Raw genomic sequence first — 21147 nt, 5'->3', positions numbered from 1 at the left:
TATACCATACAGATCGTAATACTTATGAGAAAATTATTCATTTGATATAAATTACCTTCAGCTGTGCATCATAACAATCATAAAAGAAAAAAACCTTTTAAAGCTGCAACTATTATGATACTAATAGAGAGGCTATCTGAAATCAGAGGATAACCGACTTAAATGCTTAAAGAAAACAACACTTATCATCAATCAATCATTCGAGTATTCTTTGAAAAATGTATGTGGAAGAAAAACAAATATATCAGATATCTTTATTCTTGCTTATTCTATTTTGCCGTACAAATGATGCTACGAATCCAATGGAATACATGTAAAATTAACCTAAATTTAAAGTTTTGTTTAGATGATAGTTACACACTTTATTATTAGAAATACAAAAGAGACAAACATACATCACTGACACCCTATAAAACCACAAACTTCGTAATGGTTGTCTGCATTTTAAAGACATTAATAGATTATAGGTCGAATAAAGTGACAAAGTTATGAAATTAATTTATTTTCTCCTTTTTTGTGACTAACGTTACAGATACAAAGTTCAACAGTAGAGATCACTTCTGACCAGTCAAATAACAGATTACCCTAGAAACATTTTCGGTGCACGATGCCGGGGCCAGATTCTTCATATTCGTCTTTGGAAATCCACATAGCCTGGAAAGTTGAGAGAGAACCAAGGATAGAACCACCGATCCAGACGGAGTACTTCCTCTCAGGAGGAGCGATGATTTTGACTTTGATTGTGGAAGGAGCAAGAGCAGTGATTTCCTTCTGCATCCTGTCAGCAATACCAGCGTACATGGTGGTACCACCAGATAGGACGATATTAGCCAACAAGTCCTTCCTAATATCGATGTCACACTTCATTATAGACTGGTGGACAGTCTCGTGGATACCAACAGATTCCATACCCAGGAAGGAAGGCTGGAAGAGGGTCTCCGGGGCACGGAAGCGCTCATTGCCGATGGTGATGACCTGGCCATCTGGAAGTTCGTACGATTTATCTACAGTTGACGACGCGGCAGCAGTATTCATCTCTGCCTCGTAATCCAGTGCTATGTATGCCAGCTTTTCTTTAATATCTCGAACAATCTCGCGCTCAGCAGTAGTAGTGAAAGAATAGCCACGCTCAGTCATGATTTTGCCGAGATAGTTGGTTATATCCCGCCCAGCTAAATCCAGACGCAGAATAGCATGAGGGAGCGAGAAACCTTCGTAAACGGGAACAATATGGGAAACACCATCACCAGAGTCGCAGACTTCACCGGTGGTACGACCAGAGGCGTAGAGGGAGAGGACAGCCTGGATGCAGACATACATGGCAGGCATGTTGAAGGTTTCGAACATGATCTGAGTCATCTTCTCACGGTTGGCCTTGGGGTTTAGGGGGGCCTCAGTGAGCATAGTTGGGGATTCTTCAGGGGCAATGCGAAGCTCATTGTAAAAGGTGTGGTTCCAGACCTTCTCCATATCGTCCCAGTTGGTGATGATACCGTGCTCGATGGGGTACTTGAGAGTGAGGATACCTCTCTTGCTTTGGGCCTCATCACCTACATATGCGTCCTTCTGACCCATACCGACCATCACACCCTGGTGACGGGGACGACCTACGATGGAGGGGAAGACGCATCGAGGGGCGTCATCACCGGCAAAGCCAGCCTTGACCATTCCCGACCCATTGTCGCAAATAAGAGTCGCGGCTTCTTCCTCGTCGCACATGTTGAAGGCTTCGATTTATGGAATAGGGAGACCTGAGGAAATAAAAGAAAAAGCTGAACGATGTAGATTTCAGTGAATATTTACTCTAATACACCCCCTGAAAAGTCTAATTTATTTGGGGAAAGGGGAAATGTGCAATTCGATATTAGAGTTACTACTTAGACTTGAAAGTTAGGTTGTGGGCCTTTCCCTACTATCCACTAAAAATGCATTCATAATTGTTATGGTAACATCACCATGAACTCTCTACCTCTAATTTTTATCCTCTTATGCATAGAAATAAAATGATGCCGATAGACATACTACTAAAAATACCTACACAGTACATCATACATTTAATTTCATGTAAAACCAACAATTGATAATATGCTGAAAGCAACAAGCCAACAAAAAATTGCAAGGTACTTAGTGTCTAAAAATCCGATTCGTTGGCAAGTTCAGTACACCCAAAAGCTCATATAAGAGAGTATTTGAAAATGGATAACCTTTAACAATGTAGCCTATTAAGCTATATTCATATTTTCATATCATAATTTTGGAATTTATCTAGTGACACTTTTGAGTATAGACGGCCTGCTGGTTCTGTCACTTTCGCATTAAGTTTTACTTTCGATAAATACAGTAATTATTTATCTTCACCGGGAACTGGTTTAGTTTAGGTCCACTCTGTCTTGAGCTAAGGCAGGAGATTTATTTAGTGTAACTGATGCAAAAGAGCACTAATTTTTTTCCCAACAGTTTTTGAAGTTTCTCGTTAAAATGTGGGAGTAAAGAGATAAAAGCCCTCCGACATTCTGGCTTTAAAGTTTTAGAAAGACATTTCTAAAAATTTGGCGAAATTCAAATCTAAAAATGCTAATCTTCAAGATGATAAGAACATTTTTCATTTCAGACATTCTGTAAGAATGATAATAAATTTAGGGTGGTTTTCTCTGGACTCTCCACCTTTCTTGAATCTGATGCTTTAAAATAAATTCTGAATCACTTCTGTCAAATACGGGGTCAATCTTGTCTCTAACAAACATTTCCTAAAACGCCCAAGACTCCCTTACACGGCTGAGAAAAAACACGCAAACCCCCTTTTCGCACATTCAATTTCCATTTTTTTTAAACCATATTCGAGAATCGATGTTGTGAACGCTAGTCTACCTAATTTGCTCTTGGATATCTTGCCTCTTGTGCTGCTGGAGTCACATGTTCTCCTTGTACCATATGGGGATCTTACTCCTAGAGCATCCCGTAAGTGAAATTGAAACCTACGAAAGAGCAACATTGCTCTCTTAACGCAAAGCCTCATAAGAACAGTTCTGTAAATTTCAACATTAGTGACTAAAGGTTTTAATTTTTTTATAAACAAATTTTTATATAAAATAATTTTTGACTACATCTGAAGATTTTTTTTTCTATCTTTCAAAGTCATATAAACCACGAACATCTCTATTACGAATTACCATGGAAAATGTGGTTAAAATAATAATGATTTTCTTAACCATATATCAAGTGAGCACCGCGATAAAGCAATCATACCTCGGCTAAAATGTCACTTGATCCTCAACAAGTTGATATCAATGAAAATATCTCTACATCCCAAATAATAAACACAAAGGAATAAAATGGAAGCACTGGACATAATTCAACAATGTATAGTCGTGACGCAGTTCATACGACTAAAACAATGACACAATCAACAACGGAACATCTGGAACTCACCTTGATAGGTGTGACCGGCGAGTGAGTCAATGGAGGACTAATCGTGTCCATACGAAACTTGCCTTTTTATACGACTTACCTGAGCCATACCGAGCGAGGCAGGTGAAGTGCCACTAAGGTAGAGACGAAGATCGGATAACTCTCCGAAGATTTATGTCGACAATACTCTTGTCAGTTAGCCAGTGTTGAAAAGACTGCCGTAGCTTTTATGGGATTCGTTGATAGTTTTGTTATCGCGATTTAGTTCACACTGTCGCTTTTCGCTTTATTTGGACGGTTGGAAATGACCATGGACACATTATTTGAGCTTTGTAGAAGTCACAAAGATGTAAGGAGCTTCATTTTATGTATAAAATTTTGATAACCTGTTTCTACGCGCTCAGAAAAACAGCAACAAGAGATTACAACTGTTATTAGATAACAGCAACATGAAGGATTACAACTGCTATTAGCATTATTCCTCAGAATAAATGTAGCAAAGGAAAGAACAATGACAATAACACTAACTATTCTGCTGTAAACAATTTTAAAAACATCATTTACATTTCACAGCAGGTTGTCTCATATATATATTATATATATATATATATATATATATATATATATATATATATATATATATATATATATATATATATATATATATATATATATAATAGATATATATATATATACATATATATATATATATTATATCTCACACCCATATACCTTTTTCAGCAGAAGGGTTCGCTCCAGATGTTAACCTTAAAATTATCAGCAAGCCCTTCTCAGCCCTAGATGCGATTCACCGCAGTTAATTAACTATGAGCTATTTCGTTTCTTTAGAAAATATAGGCAACCTAGTTTATCAAGGAAATGGACTTAAGATTTTTACACTGAATGTGGTTACATGTTTGTACGAATGTAAATAAATGTTTCATATAAACAAAATACGCTTCTCATTATACACAGACTCATGAAAATTATGGGAAAAATCAATTTGAAAAAGTAAAATTTTAATCACATCAGCATTAAATATGTAATTCCACTAATTCATAACAAAATGTTTAAAGTTTAATCCTATGTTTAATATTTAAGTATATGTACCAGGATGATGATCTTTGATATATATGGCAAATTATAACTAACCCTTCAGCAGCCAGTAAGCAAGACAAAAGGTAGTATCAATTCTGTTACAGTTTTTAACTGTTAGTATAATGATAAATTTAGAAAGACTGTTCAGGGAAATAAAATTATGCGCAGGAGAAATGGTGCGATATATAACGTATTGTTCAATGCAAACTACTCTAAAACTGTCATGCGCAATAAATCTTTACGATAATTTCCACAAAGGAATTTACGACAGAGATAAAAAAAACACGCGAGGGAAACGGGGGTGCAAAAAGGAATGTCATACAAAAAAAAAAAATCCGAAAATCTAAAAAAAAAAAAAAACTAAGTTAATTTATGGTATAGTGATTTAAAACACGGGGCGTCTCAAGATCAACCATACCTTTCATATGATGCAACTGTCAAACTGAAATCCTCCCTCAGTTTTCCCTGATACCCATAACCTTCACTCCTTGAAGAGGTAAGTCAATTGTTTCCTTTGGGAATGAGCTTTTATTTTCCTTCCTCCACCTTTTCTCGTTTTAGTCTTTCGTCTTTTTGCTACTTATCCTCAGTTTCACTTTCGTCAACTACACAACTTTCTCTTACGGCTATTACAAAATACCCATTTTGGGCGGAACCCCCGCCCCCTTTCTCTCTCTCTCTGTCAGTATGGAAATTTTTTTCTGTCGTCTTGAACGCTCCTTCTCCTCTACATAAAGAATTCACGAGTTTACCCTCTCTCTCTCTCTCTCTCTCTCTCTCTCTCTTGGAATGGTAGTGTATTGGGTTGGTTGTCGCACTGGCCTTTCTATTGAAGAAAACATTTACATTTAGGTGGTAATATTGTAGTGAAATTCAAAGACAATGAATACTTGTCTTCTTTTTTTATCACCTATGGAGTCGCCTCTGACTAATCTATTTAATGCTTAAAGTTACTAATGAATTTATCATATCATTTGTATTTGATATGCACAACATTCCTTTCTTATGCTCAAACCCCATCTCTCAAATACATTCCAAACATCCCTTCTTTCTAAAAACATACAACAAATATTTTCGTTTTTTTTTTTTCAGAATGTATTTTTGGATGATAGAAATTCATTCTCTCGCTGGGATAATGTGGTTGGATTCCACAATAAGCTGAGGTCCTAGTTGTTAAGAAAACCAATTTGTTCTTAGCCTTGATGTTACGTTAAAATAAGTCATGAGATATCACTTCTTTTGGCCAGCCCTAGAAGAGCTGTTAATCAGCTCAGTGGTCTGGTAAAACTAAGGTATACTTGCTTTTCAGAAAATTATTCTTTGGATGGGTCTAATATAACCATTCTGGCTACCTTGGCTGGGATAATGAAGGAGGTGGATTGGCGCGGGTAAGGAAAGATTAAGAAGAGGGATATTCTAGTTTTAAACAAAAGGTAGAAAGTTAAGGAAAACCAAAGAGCCCTTTCTTGTTACATGTTTTGATGTTACGTTGCATAATCACTTGATAGCATGAGATATCACTTCTTTTGAATAAATTTCCTCCAGTGTAATTACCTGGAAAATTTCATGACCAGAAGATCACATATAAATTATATATATATATATATATATATATATATATATATATATATATATATATAAAATACTTAAATGATGCTTAGGCAATCAATCCGGTTATATGACTTGTCTGTATCAATGGAAGTCCTGATATTATGATAAGTCTACCTTCCTTCTTATATTTTGTTTCTTATGTGAGATGGACAATAACTAATATACAAACTAAAGTGTGGAGCCCGCAAGTTCATGTATCTCTGTCAGTTCTACCAGCGAATGCCCCAGAATTATGACAACTAGACGATGACTCCAATTCTGTTCCTCAACAGACATTCCACAAAACGGATATTGGATCAAATGGACATTTGGCCTAAAAGTAAACGGCCGAACAGAAAATTGGTAGTTCTGATAATGTGACATTATCAAAGCTACTACTCGTCACATTCTTAATACAAAATACTGAAAATTACTGAACAAAGAGATAGAAGAGGTCACAACAAAATTATACACATCTACAGTTAGTTTTGAAGTAAGTTTGGAATAATGCTTTGATTGGCCGTATGCAGGTGCAATTCCTCTACAAAACACCGCCAAGAATGATACTTAGGCAATGCACGGCATCAGACGGGGGCATGATTATCTGACGTCTCGTGAAATCAATGGAAAAGAATTTCTCATCAGGTAAATACGATATAATCGATACCTTTAATCCTTCAGGACATGAGCAATATAGTTTTCTTTCATAATTTAATGGTTGTTAAAGTTATAACAGAAAAAGTAAAAAGAAAGAAAAATTAAAAGCTGCACATCCATTCGACTATAAAAATAACTTTCAGTGAAATGTCCGTTCGGTTAAGGCATTACACACACTAACACACACACACACAAAAACACAGGCAAAAAACATATAGTCAGCTATATATATATATGTTCTTATATATATATATATATATATACTATATGAATAGAATATATATATATCCGATTTAAGAAGAACGATGGACATATGTATAATGTTAGGTTTCTTAAGTCCAAAAAATGACGAATTATTTATGAATCAAGAATCAAGAATGGCATTTTCTTTGAAGGTGTTTTATTTCCATAACATTTTAAGAAACGTTGTTCAAAACAAAAAATGATTTCTGAATATCTCCTTTATCTTTTATTACTGAGAGAGATATTCTTTGACCTCTATTTTGAATTAACACCACTAGGATGCATTCATGTATATCTGTATGATTGACGGGCAAACACAATCAGGTTAGGTCAGGGCTAAATGACTGGAGTTACAAACAAACCCTTAAAAATTCGGGTCAAATTAAAGACCAAAGTAGTCCCGATAAATTGATGAAGGTCAAGTTGGTTATGAAGTAATCGATATTGATGAATATGCTTTATTTGGCATATCAACTCTTTTTGGCATATGATTTTTTTTATGACTTTTTTTTTTTACTGGAAATCCATGGGCCTATTGTGGTAAATTTCCGGGCTGGGGAGTAGCAAAGCAATGAAACAAGTGTTTTGCAAATAAAAGACAGGGATCATTCGAAACAGCAGCAAGACTATTGGAAAAAACATTTCTCTTGGCACAAACAATGCTTGTGTTTACTTAGTAAATTTTACCACATGCGTACCTAATTATTACAGTTTAAAATATTCAAGATCAGTATTTTATAACAAAGTAAAGTAGTGACTTATAATTTAGCAAAATCTTTAATCCACTTACTTGAAAGTTTTTCACAAAAATAAGAAACGTTAAGCTAACTAATTTTGTTATAGTGGTTGTTTATATTTGGTCTTTTTCTGGGACATCCAATTCCCTAAATTTTCTACCATCATATTCTACATATCTCGTCAAAACTGAAAATCTTATTAAATTTCAGCCTATTATTTTTTTACTACCAATCCCTTGAAGCAGGAGGATCTAGGTAAAGTTACAGAAAAGTTTTCGTATGGGAAAACTTCGTTGTCAAGGTTTCTTGCATGGAGGAGGCTACTAGCATATTTGGGATATTTCAAATGATTCTAAATACAAACTGTTTTTATTCTTCACTAATAAGTAACAACATCATTAATTATTTATGATGCTGGAATACACTGTTATACAACATTTACCATTTACATGATTTTACAAAAAGACCTCTGTGAAAAATCTAAGGTATACTTTTCCCCAAATTAAAAGCATTTCCGATGAACAATGCCAGGTCCAGATTCCTCATACTCTTCCTTGGCAATCCACATTGCCTGGAATGTTGACAAAGAACCCAGGATAGAACCGCCAATCCAGACAGAGTATTTACGCTCAGGAGGTGCAATTATCTTAACTTTGATGGTAGAAGGAGCTAAGGAAGTAATTTCTTTCTGCATCCTGTCAGCAATTCCAGCATACATTGTGCTACCACCAGATAATACGATATTGGCCAACAGGTCCTTTCTGATGTCGATGTCGCATCGCATGATAGACTGATGGACGACCTCATGGATACCGGCAGACTCCATGCCGAGGAAAGAGGGCTGGAAGAGAGTTTCAGGTGCACGGAAGCGCTCGTTACCAATGGTGATGACCTGACCATCGGGGAGTTCGTAGGACTTGTCCAGAGTGGAAGAGGCTGCAGCGGTGTTCATCTCTGCCTCATAGTCCAGAGCGATATAACAAAGTTTTTCCTTAACATCACGGACGATCTCTCGTTCTGCAGTTGTGGTGAAGGAATAACCACGCTCTGTCATGATCTTGCCAAGATAGTTGGTGATGTCACGACCAGCCAAGTCCAGACGAAGGATAGCATGGGGAAGAGCAAATCCCTCGTATACAGGTACAATGTGAGAAACGCCGTCCCCTGAGTCACAGACCTGACCAGTGGTGCGACCAGATGCATACAAAGAAAGGACGGCTTGGATACAAATGTAAGTTGCTGGCATGTTGAAGGATTCGAACATGATCTGGATCATCTTTTCACGATTAGCCTTTGGATTAAGTGGTGCCTCGGTGAGCATGGTAGGGCACTCCTCAGGGGCAACACGTAGCTCATTGTAGAAGGTGTGGTACCAAATCTTTTCCATATCGTCCCAGTTGGTGATGATGCCATGCTCGATGGGGTACTTGAGGGTGAGGATACCTCTCTTGCTCTGGGCCTCATCGCCGACGTAGGCGTCCTTCTGACCCATACCGACCATCACACCCTGGTGACGGGCGCGGCCAACGATGGAGGGGAAGACAGCTCGAGGAGCGTCGTCACCTGCAAAGCCAGCCTTAACCATGCCGGAACCATTGTCGCAGATAAGGGTCGCTGATTCCTCGTCGTCACACATGGTGGAGGTCTGGATTAGGTCTCAGCGGACACCTGGAATTAAGATATTGCAAAATCTATTAACCCTCTTCCTTCGCGCAGTTAGGTCTTCTGCAAAAGTTGAAGAAATAGCTGTAAGGATATCTCCCTATAAAGGGAGATATCTAAGGATTAAAGGAACATGGGCCAGTTATGACGGCGAGTGTTAAGCAAGACTTAAAATTCATTATCGTCAAGCAGAACACTGGCAACAGAAGTAAAGATTAAATGAAAGAGAGGGCGAGAAAATAGTCAACGGAGCTTATATTGGAATTACGGTGTTTGTATGAAGATTGCAAGTTAGAAAGCAATATCGTATACAAGCACTGACGCAAAATGTGAGTGAATTAAAAAAGATTAAAAGTGTTCATCTTTCATGTATTACTATCTCATCATTTCGTCGTATATAGCGCTAAATGGTCCAAAATTTAATCCATCCATCTTTTCATCCAGAAAGAAGTTATAGTAACTCGGTCTGTAAACAAATCTCTTTTCATAACCATATAAAAATACGCATAGGCTACATGAATACATGCACGCAAATGTAAGAATGCATGAACACATACACCTTTGACGAAGATAACACGAGCGCAGACAACATGGAAAATCCAAAGAATGGCAGCGAGAGAATACGTGCTTAACCGAAAAAATCCTTATATATAGTTTTCGAGAATTTAGTTGAAATTATTATGCATGCGTGTTTTACTTAATGAAAAAGACAGAGTAAAAAGTCTTTCATCACATTACTGATTTAAGAACCATGTTAAATGATGTCTTTTAAAAAAACGAATTTAAGACAAAGGTCATTAATACTGCAGTAATTTTGATGACCCATCTAATCGAAGGTAACAGTAACGTGTTTGACCTGTTGAACATATAAACATAACAGCAATAAAGGCCTGAAAATTCGAGTTCTAATGATGTTTCAAGAACTTGACCTCTCAGGCACAATAGCTTTTGAAGTGATATTTTTGTTGTTGTCTACGGAAAAAAGAGTAGCACCAAGACACTCGCTGTTCTGGAGTTACATTTGTTCCTCAGTATTACACAGCACTTCTCTTCACCTATGCTGGCCCATAGCACCGCGCTTAAAGAGATGTCACTCTTCCGAAGCTGATTTGCACTCTGTCAAGGAGGGAATAAATCCTCCAGTGACCCACCTTAATTAGTGCACTCTTTATGTGAGCCTAGTGAAGACTAGATGTTTCCCTACATACCCCTCGCTTTTATACGCATCGAGTGACTTAGCTGAGGGGCAGGTGAAGAGGGAGCCAGACAGTGATATCGGATGTCTCTTTAGAGATTTATATAGACGAAGGCCTGTCTGCCTGCCACTCTTTAGGACTAACTACTTTGTTCCCTCCTAAGCGAAAATAACCACCGACATTTTTCCATGGTACCCCCTCTGCCTAATCTCTCCCGGAGTAGGCGTCATCGCGCAGACATCTCTTGTTTTTTATCTCGTGGTCGAAAATCACAGGCGACTTGTCCCGCTTATCTACAAAGGAATTTAGAGACAAATTACAGCAGACTGATATGGGGTGAGCTAAGTTTAAAATCCCTGACTGTACAGATAAGTCGGCACTAGTTGCAGCTTAGTGATTAGAAATTTCTGCTTTTCATGGCTACATTTTAACCTTAAATATTTCATTTATGTCCCAAAAATTCAGTTTTCAATGATTTATGCAGAGCCAATATCTTCATCAATGTGACGTCACAGGATAGCATTTTATTGGTCCCAGTGTACCACTCTTATGCTTAAAGCACCTGTCTTCCTTTTATCAGAGCAAATGCCTGTCTATCTTCAATGCGAAGTACAGCATCATTCTGTCCATATAAATTTTAAGCGTCACCCTCTATTGGTTTGTGAAGTGTCTATCTTTTTTCGTTGAAGATTGCTGCTCTCTCTCTCTCTTTCTCTCCCTTATTATTCACTTTGTATTGCCCACTGTTTGTGAAAGTGGCATTACTCTTTTTAAATTCATGGAGATCCTCTTTCCCTTTATAAAATAATGTTTCTTGTTTTTCAGAACTAACTGTCAACATTTTATATGAGTAACTTTTTCTTTTCTTTCTTTACACTGATTGACATTACTCTGTACTGCCAATCTCACTTTTATTGCACAATGCCCCAATTCTTTCTTATTTCTGAAAAACAGAAACAATTCATATTTTGCAACAGCCGGTATATTTCTAATATCATTCTTAGGATATATTTTCACTTGCGACATCTTCAAATATTTTAGTTAACAACAGCTTTTAGGATAAGTAATTACTGTTTTAATCAGGCTGGGAAAAGTTGAATGTTTCCTGAGAGCTTTACGAATTTTAGAGCAACGGTGGAAATAATGAAGAAATGAAGAAATAAAATCCTTTGAGATCTGCAGAAGCCTAACGGAGCATACAAAATTCAAGTAGAACATTTTTAATGAATACAGTTAAAAAAAAAAAGTTTACAAAGAGTAGGCGAGAGTAATGTGTCAGCATTAAAAGAATCAAATATCCACGTTAAAAATATGGAAACGTTTGACGCAGTTTATAAGGAAACGCATTACTTAGCTTGCGGTGTACTTCATGGACTGCATTAGAAATTATTTCTGTTATTCAAATAATTTCTAATGTAGTACATGAAACACACTGCGAGCTAAATAATAACTTTCTCTATACGCTGCTTCAAACGCTTCCATATTTTTAACATGCATATTTAAGATTGTTTTATTGCTGGCAAATTACTCTCACCTTCTTTTTGTGAAAGATTTTAATTATACTCATTAAGGGTGTTCTGCTTGAATTCTGTGTTTTCCGTTAGGCTTTTGTAGACCTCAAAGGATTTTATTTCTGAAATTTTTATGTCAAGAAAATCTTAGAAGTATATAAATTCCACAAACAATAAACAAGTGCAGTTATTCCGTGAACTATATAAAGGCAATTCAAACACCTATAATTCTTATGATAAAGAACTCCAGGTTTGGACAACCAAACCTCAGAAGACGATCTGGCTCAAACACTTTAATTATATCTTTAGGTTCTGAGATAGTGACTGGGGAAATTCAATAAGATTTAAAGTAGACTCTAACATGGAGAATTTAATTAAAAAATGAATATTAAAAGGTAGTACAAAGCCCTGTTTACCTATTCTGCTATAGTGAAGCAGTCAAAATATGCCATTACTATATATAGGAAGATAAAATTCTCAGCTTTACTCATCTATTCCCTAGTTATTATAATTTCCCGGTGAAGATTATGGGTGCTTTTGGTCTTTCTTTTTCTTAAGAGCTAAGGGTATTTCCATACAATTATCTATCTAATGACTGGATAAGAGATTTTCCGTCATCATCTCACTAAGTTGCTTTCCTCTTCACGTGTTATCGACAAAACAAAAAGAAACAAGTAACAAATGCGCCGAGGTTTTTTCGGCGCAATCGAGCTTTCTGTACAGCCGCTACAGCGTATAATCAAGGCCACCGAAAATGGATCTATCTTTCGGTGGGATCGGTATAATGCTGTATGAGCCGTGCCCCATGAAAATTTAACCACGGCCCAGTGATGGCATGTCCAATATCGTTGCCAGAAGCACGGTTATGGTTAACTTTAATCTTAAATAAAATAAAAACTACGGAGGCTAGAGGGCTGAAATCTGGTATGTTTGATGAATGGAGGGTGGATGGTCAACATACCAATTTGTAGCCCTCTGGCCTCAGTAGTTTTTAAGATCTGAGAGCGGACAGAAAAAAGTGCTGACGGACAGATAAAGCCGGCATAGTAGTTTTCTTTTCAGAAAACTAAAAATCAAGGAACTAGAATTTAAATCAGATAACCTAAAACCCCAAAACACTTAAACCTTAGCGTAAAACGCAAGTCCGGTTAAATCCGATAATCTGTTTTTCCCATTGCAAAATTGCTCGGGAGTTTGTAATTGATGTATATTTTTTAAGAAAACGAAAACTGGTGTTCACAAAATACACGCAGAAACTAGTAAAACATATCTGTTGGCGGGACAGAAGTGAATGTTGCTTGTTTTTCGGAAGCGGTTGTATAGAGAAGACAATGCTCGGATCTGCCTTTAACAGTTAAACATCATGAACTTATCATTGCTCTCTGTCTCTCTCTGTTCTTATATACAGTATATACATACACACACACACACACACACACACACACACATATATATATATATATATATATATATATATACATACATATATATATATATATATATATATATATATATATATATATATATATACTGTATATGTATATATATAAATACATATGTATATATTTATTAATATGTATGTATATATACAGTATATGTATGTACATACGTGCAGTTCAGTGTCTCTCCTTGCTGAATTTCACTGAGAGAACAAGACTGAGGTTTCTATCTATTATATATATGTACAAAAACAGACATACGCACACGCAAAAGCACATACACAGACATACACAGACATACACATACATATATATATATATACATATACATATATATATATATATATATATATATATATGTATATACATAATTTTCCCTTTATGTACATATTAGTAGTTCACATTAATTTATTATCCCTGTATGGTGTAATCGTCTTTTATGTATTCCTCAGTCCATACAACGCACACATACAAACATACATATATATAAATATATGTATGTAAGTATATAAAGATATATCTAATATATATACATGTTTTGACTTGAGGTTTCAGTTAAAAGATATTTTTTACGTATGTTTTCATTTATGTATTCCTCAATCCACAGAAAGTATACATATACATACATACATATATATGTATACGATAAGTATATATATGTATATGTATATATTTATAATATATATATATATATATATTCATACCTTGCAACACATAATTAATGATGGAGGAAAGGCAACCATATATGTCAGTCTTTCATAGTCACAAAATTCTAGCATTTAATTTTTTTTTTTCGACCAAGAAGTAGGTACAACTGATCCAGTAACTATATTTAACTATGAAGTTTTAGTAATTTTCCTTTCACAGGTAAGCCATAAAGTAATTATTTATCCCTTAGTATACCGGAGAAAAGTCCTTTTTCTGATCAAATTCTTCGTTTCACCCTCCACTATTACCGGAAATTGGAGAGAGAGAGAGAGAGAGAGAGAGAGAGAGAGAGAGAGAGAGAGAGAGAGAGAGAGACGTGCTATCGAAACCTTTTATGATGTAAGAATGTTACTGTAAAATCGACTACCAACAGTAGGCCACCTTTCAACTGGCTACTAATTAAATCCTAAAGGCGTAACGTGGAAGCTGAAGGCACAAACATACCTTAAGTGTTTCACATGCTTCATGTTCTTCTTTTCGTTTCCTCTGTTTTCTTGCCATTCCCTCTTTTATTCTCTTTTTCTTCTTTATTTTCTAAAGCTCACGGAGCAGTACGGGCCCTAGAAGCCGAATCGCCCTTTACAGCAAATACCTGATACCCTCTCAAATTCTTACGTTTTTCTGACCCTGCGTCCGACATTAAACGAGACCAGGTGTTTTTTAATAGCCCCGCCATTGAGACCACCTTGCTGTAAGTACTTAAAAGGAGTTGACTGTTTACGAACGTTTGATTCTAATTAGAATATACCAGGAAAACAATGAAATGTGCGAGGGATGAAATTTATATTATATAAAAATAAGAATATCATAATAATACATAAAGAATTTCAAATTTTTTGTATTAAACTTACAGCTCTCATATAATTCTACCTTTATAATTAAGGGAAAATAAAAATGAAATGTGCGAGGGACGAAATTAATTTCAAAACATAAAAATGAAAAAAAATCATGAAAGTTAAGATAGAATTTCAAATTTTTGCATTAACCATAGGACTCTCATACAGTTCTAAAATCATAAAAATAAAGAAAGAATTCCAAATATTTTACATAAATACAACTCTCATACAATTCTAAATTTACAGTTAAGGGTCAATAAAAAAAAACAAATTTACATTTTATCAAGTCTCACTTACGAAATTCACCACTAAGTGTAACTGAACAACAACACAAATGATAGATTTTTAATAAAAATACAAACATACAGACTGCATTTCAGGCATGCATACATAATTATATATATTATATACATATTATATATATATATATATATATATATATATATATATATATATATATATATATATATATATATATATATATATATATATATATATATATATATATCACATACATATATATATATATATATATATATATATATATATATATATATATATATATATATATATATATATATGTATATATATACACACACACACATATATATACATATATATATATATATATATATATATATATATATATATATATATATATATATATATATATATATTTCTCCTTTATATAATGTACAAATAATTAGCCCGCCATTAGTTTCATATCAAACTAAATCGTAGAGTCCCTGTATGGTGTAAGCTTACATACACACAAGATATTTCTGCTAATATTTTGCATGTTACCTTTGAGTTATAACACAGTCAGTCAGGCCTCACGACTACAGGATCATACTGTAGTCATATGAAATCAAAGCTTAGTTTCAAATATTAGTATTTAACAATTACTTTCATTGTGAAGGTTATCTTTAACAAAATCTTGGCCCTCTTCTAATATAATGCAAATATTTACAGGGACCACATTCTTTACTATGTGAATGGTCATGATTTTTTACATACTATGGGACAAGATCTCTCAAGATTTTTCAGTAGAATTTATTTTGTCTTTATTTTTTCATTTACAACTTTTTGTTAACAAGATTTTACGCAGCGTGTCACTGGCACTTAAGTGCAGTCAGCCAACCTGAGTTTACACACTCATGTCATTTCTAAGCTCAGACAAAATATGTTTATGTGTAGGGTTCCTGGTCATTTCTGGTATAAAAACAAGTGCAACAAAATAGGAGGTTTAGGGTTTCGTCAACATCCCTGCATTTAAAAGAATTACGAAAATCTGCAGCAGACTTTGGACGTGTTGTGGAAGTGGAAGTGGGTCACAATGAGACTACTGAAATATAGTAAGTACAATGTGAAATAGTGATTCTTTCATCACAATGAAAAAAAGGGAATCCTTCATTCAAAATTATTCACCTCTAAATCACCCTTTCAGATCCCCTCTGGTTACGAAGCACAATCTTTCATGTTTCAGTTATACAATTTGTCTTTACTCGCATGTGATGATTATCTCATATATTTTTGGACCCGCCACTGAAAAGAATAAATTTTATATCAGGCAACCCCAACTTCTTATGAATGTAGGCTACTTCAATTTTTTTTGTGTGAACGCATGTAATTGTTCTTTTATTTTATCAACTATAACCAAACATTACGATGAGGTTTGTGTCTTATGGTACAACAGGGAATATACTTCATAGGAGTTGGTTGCCAAGTTTCTGAATGGCTGATTTAATTCGACAGAAAGGTGTCACAACAACTGTGGTCATCAATGCAAGACATTCATTGTCTGCAAATGCCATCTATTTTTCTTGAGTCTGAATATAAAATTTAGGCCAAAGGCCAAGCACTGGGACCTATGAGGTCATTCAGCGTTGAAACGGAAATTGACAGGAAAAGGTCTGAAAGGTGTAACAGGAGGAAAACCTCGAAGCAGTTGCACTATGAATCAATTGTTAGGAGAGGGTGGAAAGTTAGATGGAAGAAAGAGAATATGAAAGGAGGTACAGTAAAAGGAACGAAAGAGGCTGCAGCTAGAGGACAAAAGGCACGCTGCAAAGAACCTTAAGTAATGACTACAGTGCACAGCATGAGGTGCACTGACGGAGCTAGCCCCCTACTGGGATCTATTTTTGTTAAGAGGAACCGATCTTAATGAAGTTTCTCTTAGGTTAATAACACTCTACCGTTAATCCTTAAATCAGAAGTAAAGCTAGTATACATTTAAGAAAACAATATTAGTAATCAAATAAATGAATTAGGAGCATCTTTACCATGTTTAAAATATCGCTTAATTTTAAAATATCTCCATGAACTTGGGAGAGAAGGTATTTACCTATCTTCCAGGCATTTAAAGAGGAAATTACTTTACACATACAGTATGTCCATGAGACTGGGCGCTCAACCATCAGATTTCTTCTGTTGAAAGTTTCATATTCATTACCTTAAATGTTCTTTTCTAATTACTATCAGTGTTTATGTGACAAAAGATCTTCATTCCCTACATATATTTGATAATTATGCCATAAATAAAGAGCCCCTAAATTCGCTAATACATGTCACTTTAATACGCATAAAACCCGACTTTATTGGATACAAAATGTTTGTTAAAGTAAGGTCTTGGGCAATGTGGCATTCAGGTTTTGCTCTAAACGAACATTGTGACAAGTGGTGATGATGACAGGAACATCTGTCCTCGTTAAATTAAGCTGGCCATATGCAGACACAGGATCTACTTCTATAGAAAGGCTGTAAAAATCTATATGGATTCCTAAACTATTAAAATTAGGAACCTGGGGGCCAGTCAAGTGTGAAATGCCTTCGCAGTGCAATCTCAAAAGTCACTGACCCAAAACCTCTAGGAAATCCTTATTTACTGGTAAAAACATAGTTTCCAAAATGAATAGGTATTACTAGCTGACAACCTAACAACTAAAAAAATAGGTTCTTATTATTCATAAACTACTTTAGTTTGATAATTAATAAATATTAAAATAAATCCATTAGTGTTGCAAAAACAGAGCATATTTTCTATCTTACGCAATTCCTATTGAAGTCAATGGCATTGTTCGCCGACACTATTTTCTTATCAAGACTTTGAATCAGTCTACACCTCTTTTTCTCTTCTGGCAAGCTTCTCAGTAACAAGGAAAAATTATTTAAAACTTTCATTTATTTTTTCTTTTTCTAGTCGATGGACCGTTTCCCTGTCTCTAGAAGACAATTTGTAATCTAGTCCTGATGACTCCGCAGAGGTTGGGGAACGGTCCGCTTACTAGAAAAAGATAAAATACATGGAAAGAATTTTGAATCATTTTTTCCTTATTATTGAGAAGCTTGCCAGGTTAGAACAAAAAATATAGACTGATTCAGTCTTGATAAGGAGATAGTATCTGCGAACAATGCCATTCACTTCAACAGAAATTGCATATAATGCATATATATATATATATATATATATATACATATATATATATATATATGTAAATATTATATATATATATATATATATATATATATATATATATATATATATATATATATATATATATATATATATATATATATATATATATATATATATATATATATATATATATATATATATATATATATATATATATATATATATATATAAATATCATACGGTAAAATCTAAAATAGTAAAATCGAAGAGTGAAACAAATGAATCAACGTTTAAAAATAATCGAATTAAAGCACAACCAAATTCTCAGGCACTGAGTAAGACTAAGGTATCGAGTAATTGAAGTAATTGGACTTGTTTTTTCTATTGTGCCTGATGCGATTAGATAGCGGAGTTGCACAAATACAAAGTGCTTGTTTAAACATACAAATTAGATTAAAGAGAGATAGCCTATACATCTCCAGATACAAGCAAGAATATATATATATATATATATATATATATATATATATATATATATATATATATATATATATATATATATATGTATGTATATAAACTATTGGGACTCTTTTGACTTAAGTCGTGGATTAGTTACCAGGTAGTTAGATGATTGTGGTGGTTGCAAACTCCTGTCACAAGAAACAGATAGATAGCGTGCAAGATGTCTTTGAGTACAAAGACAAACAGACCTCGTACTCCGTGTTTTCACTTTCTTCCTGGCCATATTGTTTGCTTATATACATATATACATACGTACATATATATACATAATATATGTATGTATGTAAGACGCTAGGTGTACAGGTGAAGACGTATGATTTAAACCAGGGCTCCTACCCATCACCAAAACACACACACACACACACACACACACACACAGAGAGAGAGAGAGAGAGAGAGAGAGAGAGAGAGAGAGAGAGAGAGATTAAAACTTCATGGAAGTAAACTTCAAGACGACTCAAGTACTATCTTTAGACTCATTTAAATTTTGTCTTAGTCCTGTTCACACCAAACGGTAGGGGGAATCTTATGCATAGCGATTCACTGTCTGCATGACCAGTAACATCTGGCTTACACCACTGATATCTGATGGCTGAAGTTATTATGTAACAATATTGGAGGCTGGTCAGTCCTTGGACGAGTGACCACCGATGAATGTCAAACGCCGTAACTAAGGATTTGAACAGTATTTAAATATAATTTCTCCCATTATCAGCAACATAAGAAAGCAAAATCCTCGCACCTTCGATTATTCAAGTCTTCCATCTTACTATTTCGATAGCTTAGTTGCAGTAGCGATCACTCGTCCAAGAATCCGAAGGAAGATTAATGGTAACGCTGACACGTTACTATGATTTTCTATTATGCAAAGAAAGGAATTTTAATGGTTTCTTTTACACATGTCCTCGCCCACTTTATAAACTTTCCACCATGGCCAACTTCTATAAAGTTTATGCAAACAACATCCCGGTTGCCTTCGCACACTTTTCGCTACTTACAGTTCAACACCATTCTTTAGAGACAGGAAACTTAGATTTGCTGTCACAGCACAGTATCCATTAGTTACAATCACATTCGTTAGTAGATATAAAAATTGACCTCTTATCCTCTCCATTAATTATAAAAAAGTCTTTGAGGTAGTTTACGATTCCTCAAAAAAAAGGAAAAAAAAAGAGGAGGAACTTTATGCCATGTGATCTGAATGATTTGTAAATATTCTAGTTTTTTTTTAATTAGTATTGCCAGACAGTTAAAAACTATCCTTTCTTTGATTTTAATTCTAATTGTAGATTTACCGTTTCCGTTCTATTTATTTCCCTTTCAAAATGCATATTCATACCATCACACCTCAATCAGTCGTGACAGATGATGCGTCAGTACTGGTAACTTTACTTTAAGATATAGTGTTCTTACCTAAGAACCCGATATCTTTAAGCCTAAGTAACGTGATGCTCATAATATTCATTTGGACGAAATAATTAAGAAAATTTAACCTAAATAAAAAATACAACCGTGAAGAGAACGCTTATACAATCAAGAACAATGAATACAGCATTAATATTCATAATAAAAAAATAATACTTGTCTAACTGATAAAAATATCATTATTAGTTAGCTCTTAAATTTTGTTTTCCAAATTGGATTATTAAGTCCATTATTCGTTAATCATGCGAAAAAGGTTATAATTTCAACACCTATTACCTAAGAAATTCTTGTATTTTTAGTAATTTTCTTCATCCACCTAATTTTTTTTTATCTGTATTCAGTCCTAAAGTTTTGATCAGATCGCAAACTATTGAAGGGCTTTTATTGAAGTCCAAATAATCATTATGTCAAAAACGTTAAACAATCAAACCGCTCTTAGATATTCTAATTTGCACTTTATAAAGTTAAAGATTTATAGATAAGACTGAAATTTCCTTAACCAAAACTAAATAAGTAAATTAATGTACGAGTTAAAAAAACGAGCGGACAAAAATAGAAACGATACTTAATCCTTGGCAGGACAATGCGATAGCCAGTTTAATGAATGCCATTTGAACTATTTGGGTACTCTCAGGACGAAGAATAACAATTCAGGGTTTTAAAATATCCCTTATAACACATACCACTGTTTTTTATT

The 21147-nt window shown here is 34.6% G+C and overlaps 2 protein-coding genes across 2 annotated transcripts; both read right to left on the bottom strand.

Annotated features, from left to right (window-relative positions):
* Positions 1 to 242: 242 nt before the first annotated feature.
* LOC136849599 (actin-2, muscle-specific-like) lies at positions 243 to 3490 on the bottom strand. Its single transcript, XM_067122915.1, has 2 exons — positions 3430 to 3490; positions 243 to 1751 (listed from the first exon to the last, which is right to left on the bottom strand). The coding sequence occupies exon 2, from the start codon at positions 1717 to 1719 to the stop codon at positions 586 to 588; it is 1134 nt and encodes a 377-aa protein (XP_066979016.1). The 5' UTR covers positions 1720 to 1751; positions 3430 to 3490; the 3' UTR covers positions 243 to 585.
* A 4600-nt stretch (positions 3491 to 8090) lies between these two features.
* On the bottom strand, positions 8091 to 10650 carry LOC136849598 (actin-2, muscle-specific-like). Its single transcript, XM_067122914.1, has 2 exons — positions 10547 to 10650; positions 8091 to 9401 (listed from the first exon to the last, which is right to left on the bottom strand). Exon 2 carries the CDS (start codon positions 9367 to 9369, stop codon positions 8236 to 8238), a length of 1134 nt encoding a protein of 377 aa, XP_066979015.1. The 5' UTR covers positions 9370 to 9401; positions 10547 to 10650; the 3' UTR covers positions 8091 to 8235.
* Positions 10651 to 21147: the final 10497 nt, after the last annotated feature.

This window comes from Macrobrachium rosenbergii, chromosome 21, assembly GCF_040412425.1.
Source record: "Macrobrachium rosenbergii isolate ZJJX-2024 chromosome 21, ASM4041242v1, whole genome shotgun sequence".
Taxonomy (NCBI): Eukaryota; Metazoa; Arthropoda; class Malacostraca; order Decapoda; family Palaemonidae; genus Macrobrachium; species Macrobrachium rosenbergii.
Note: the sequence above shows the minus strand (reverse complement) of the source record. Positions and strands in the feature narration are given on the sequence as shown.

What these genes read in the sequence shown, in the direction of transcription:
- LOC136849598 (XM_067122914.1), bottom strand. Translation starts at nt 9,369, where the DNA reads ATGTGTGACGACGAGGAATCAGCGACCCTTATCTGCGACAATGGTTCC.
- LOC136849599 (XM_067122915.1), bottom strand. Translation starts at nt 1,719, where the DNA reads ATGTGCGACGAGGAAGAAGCCGCGACTCTTATTTGCGACAATGGGTCG.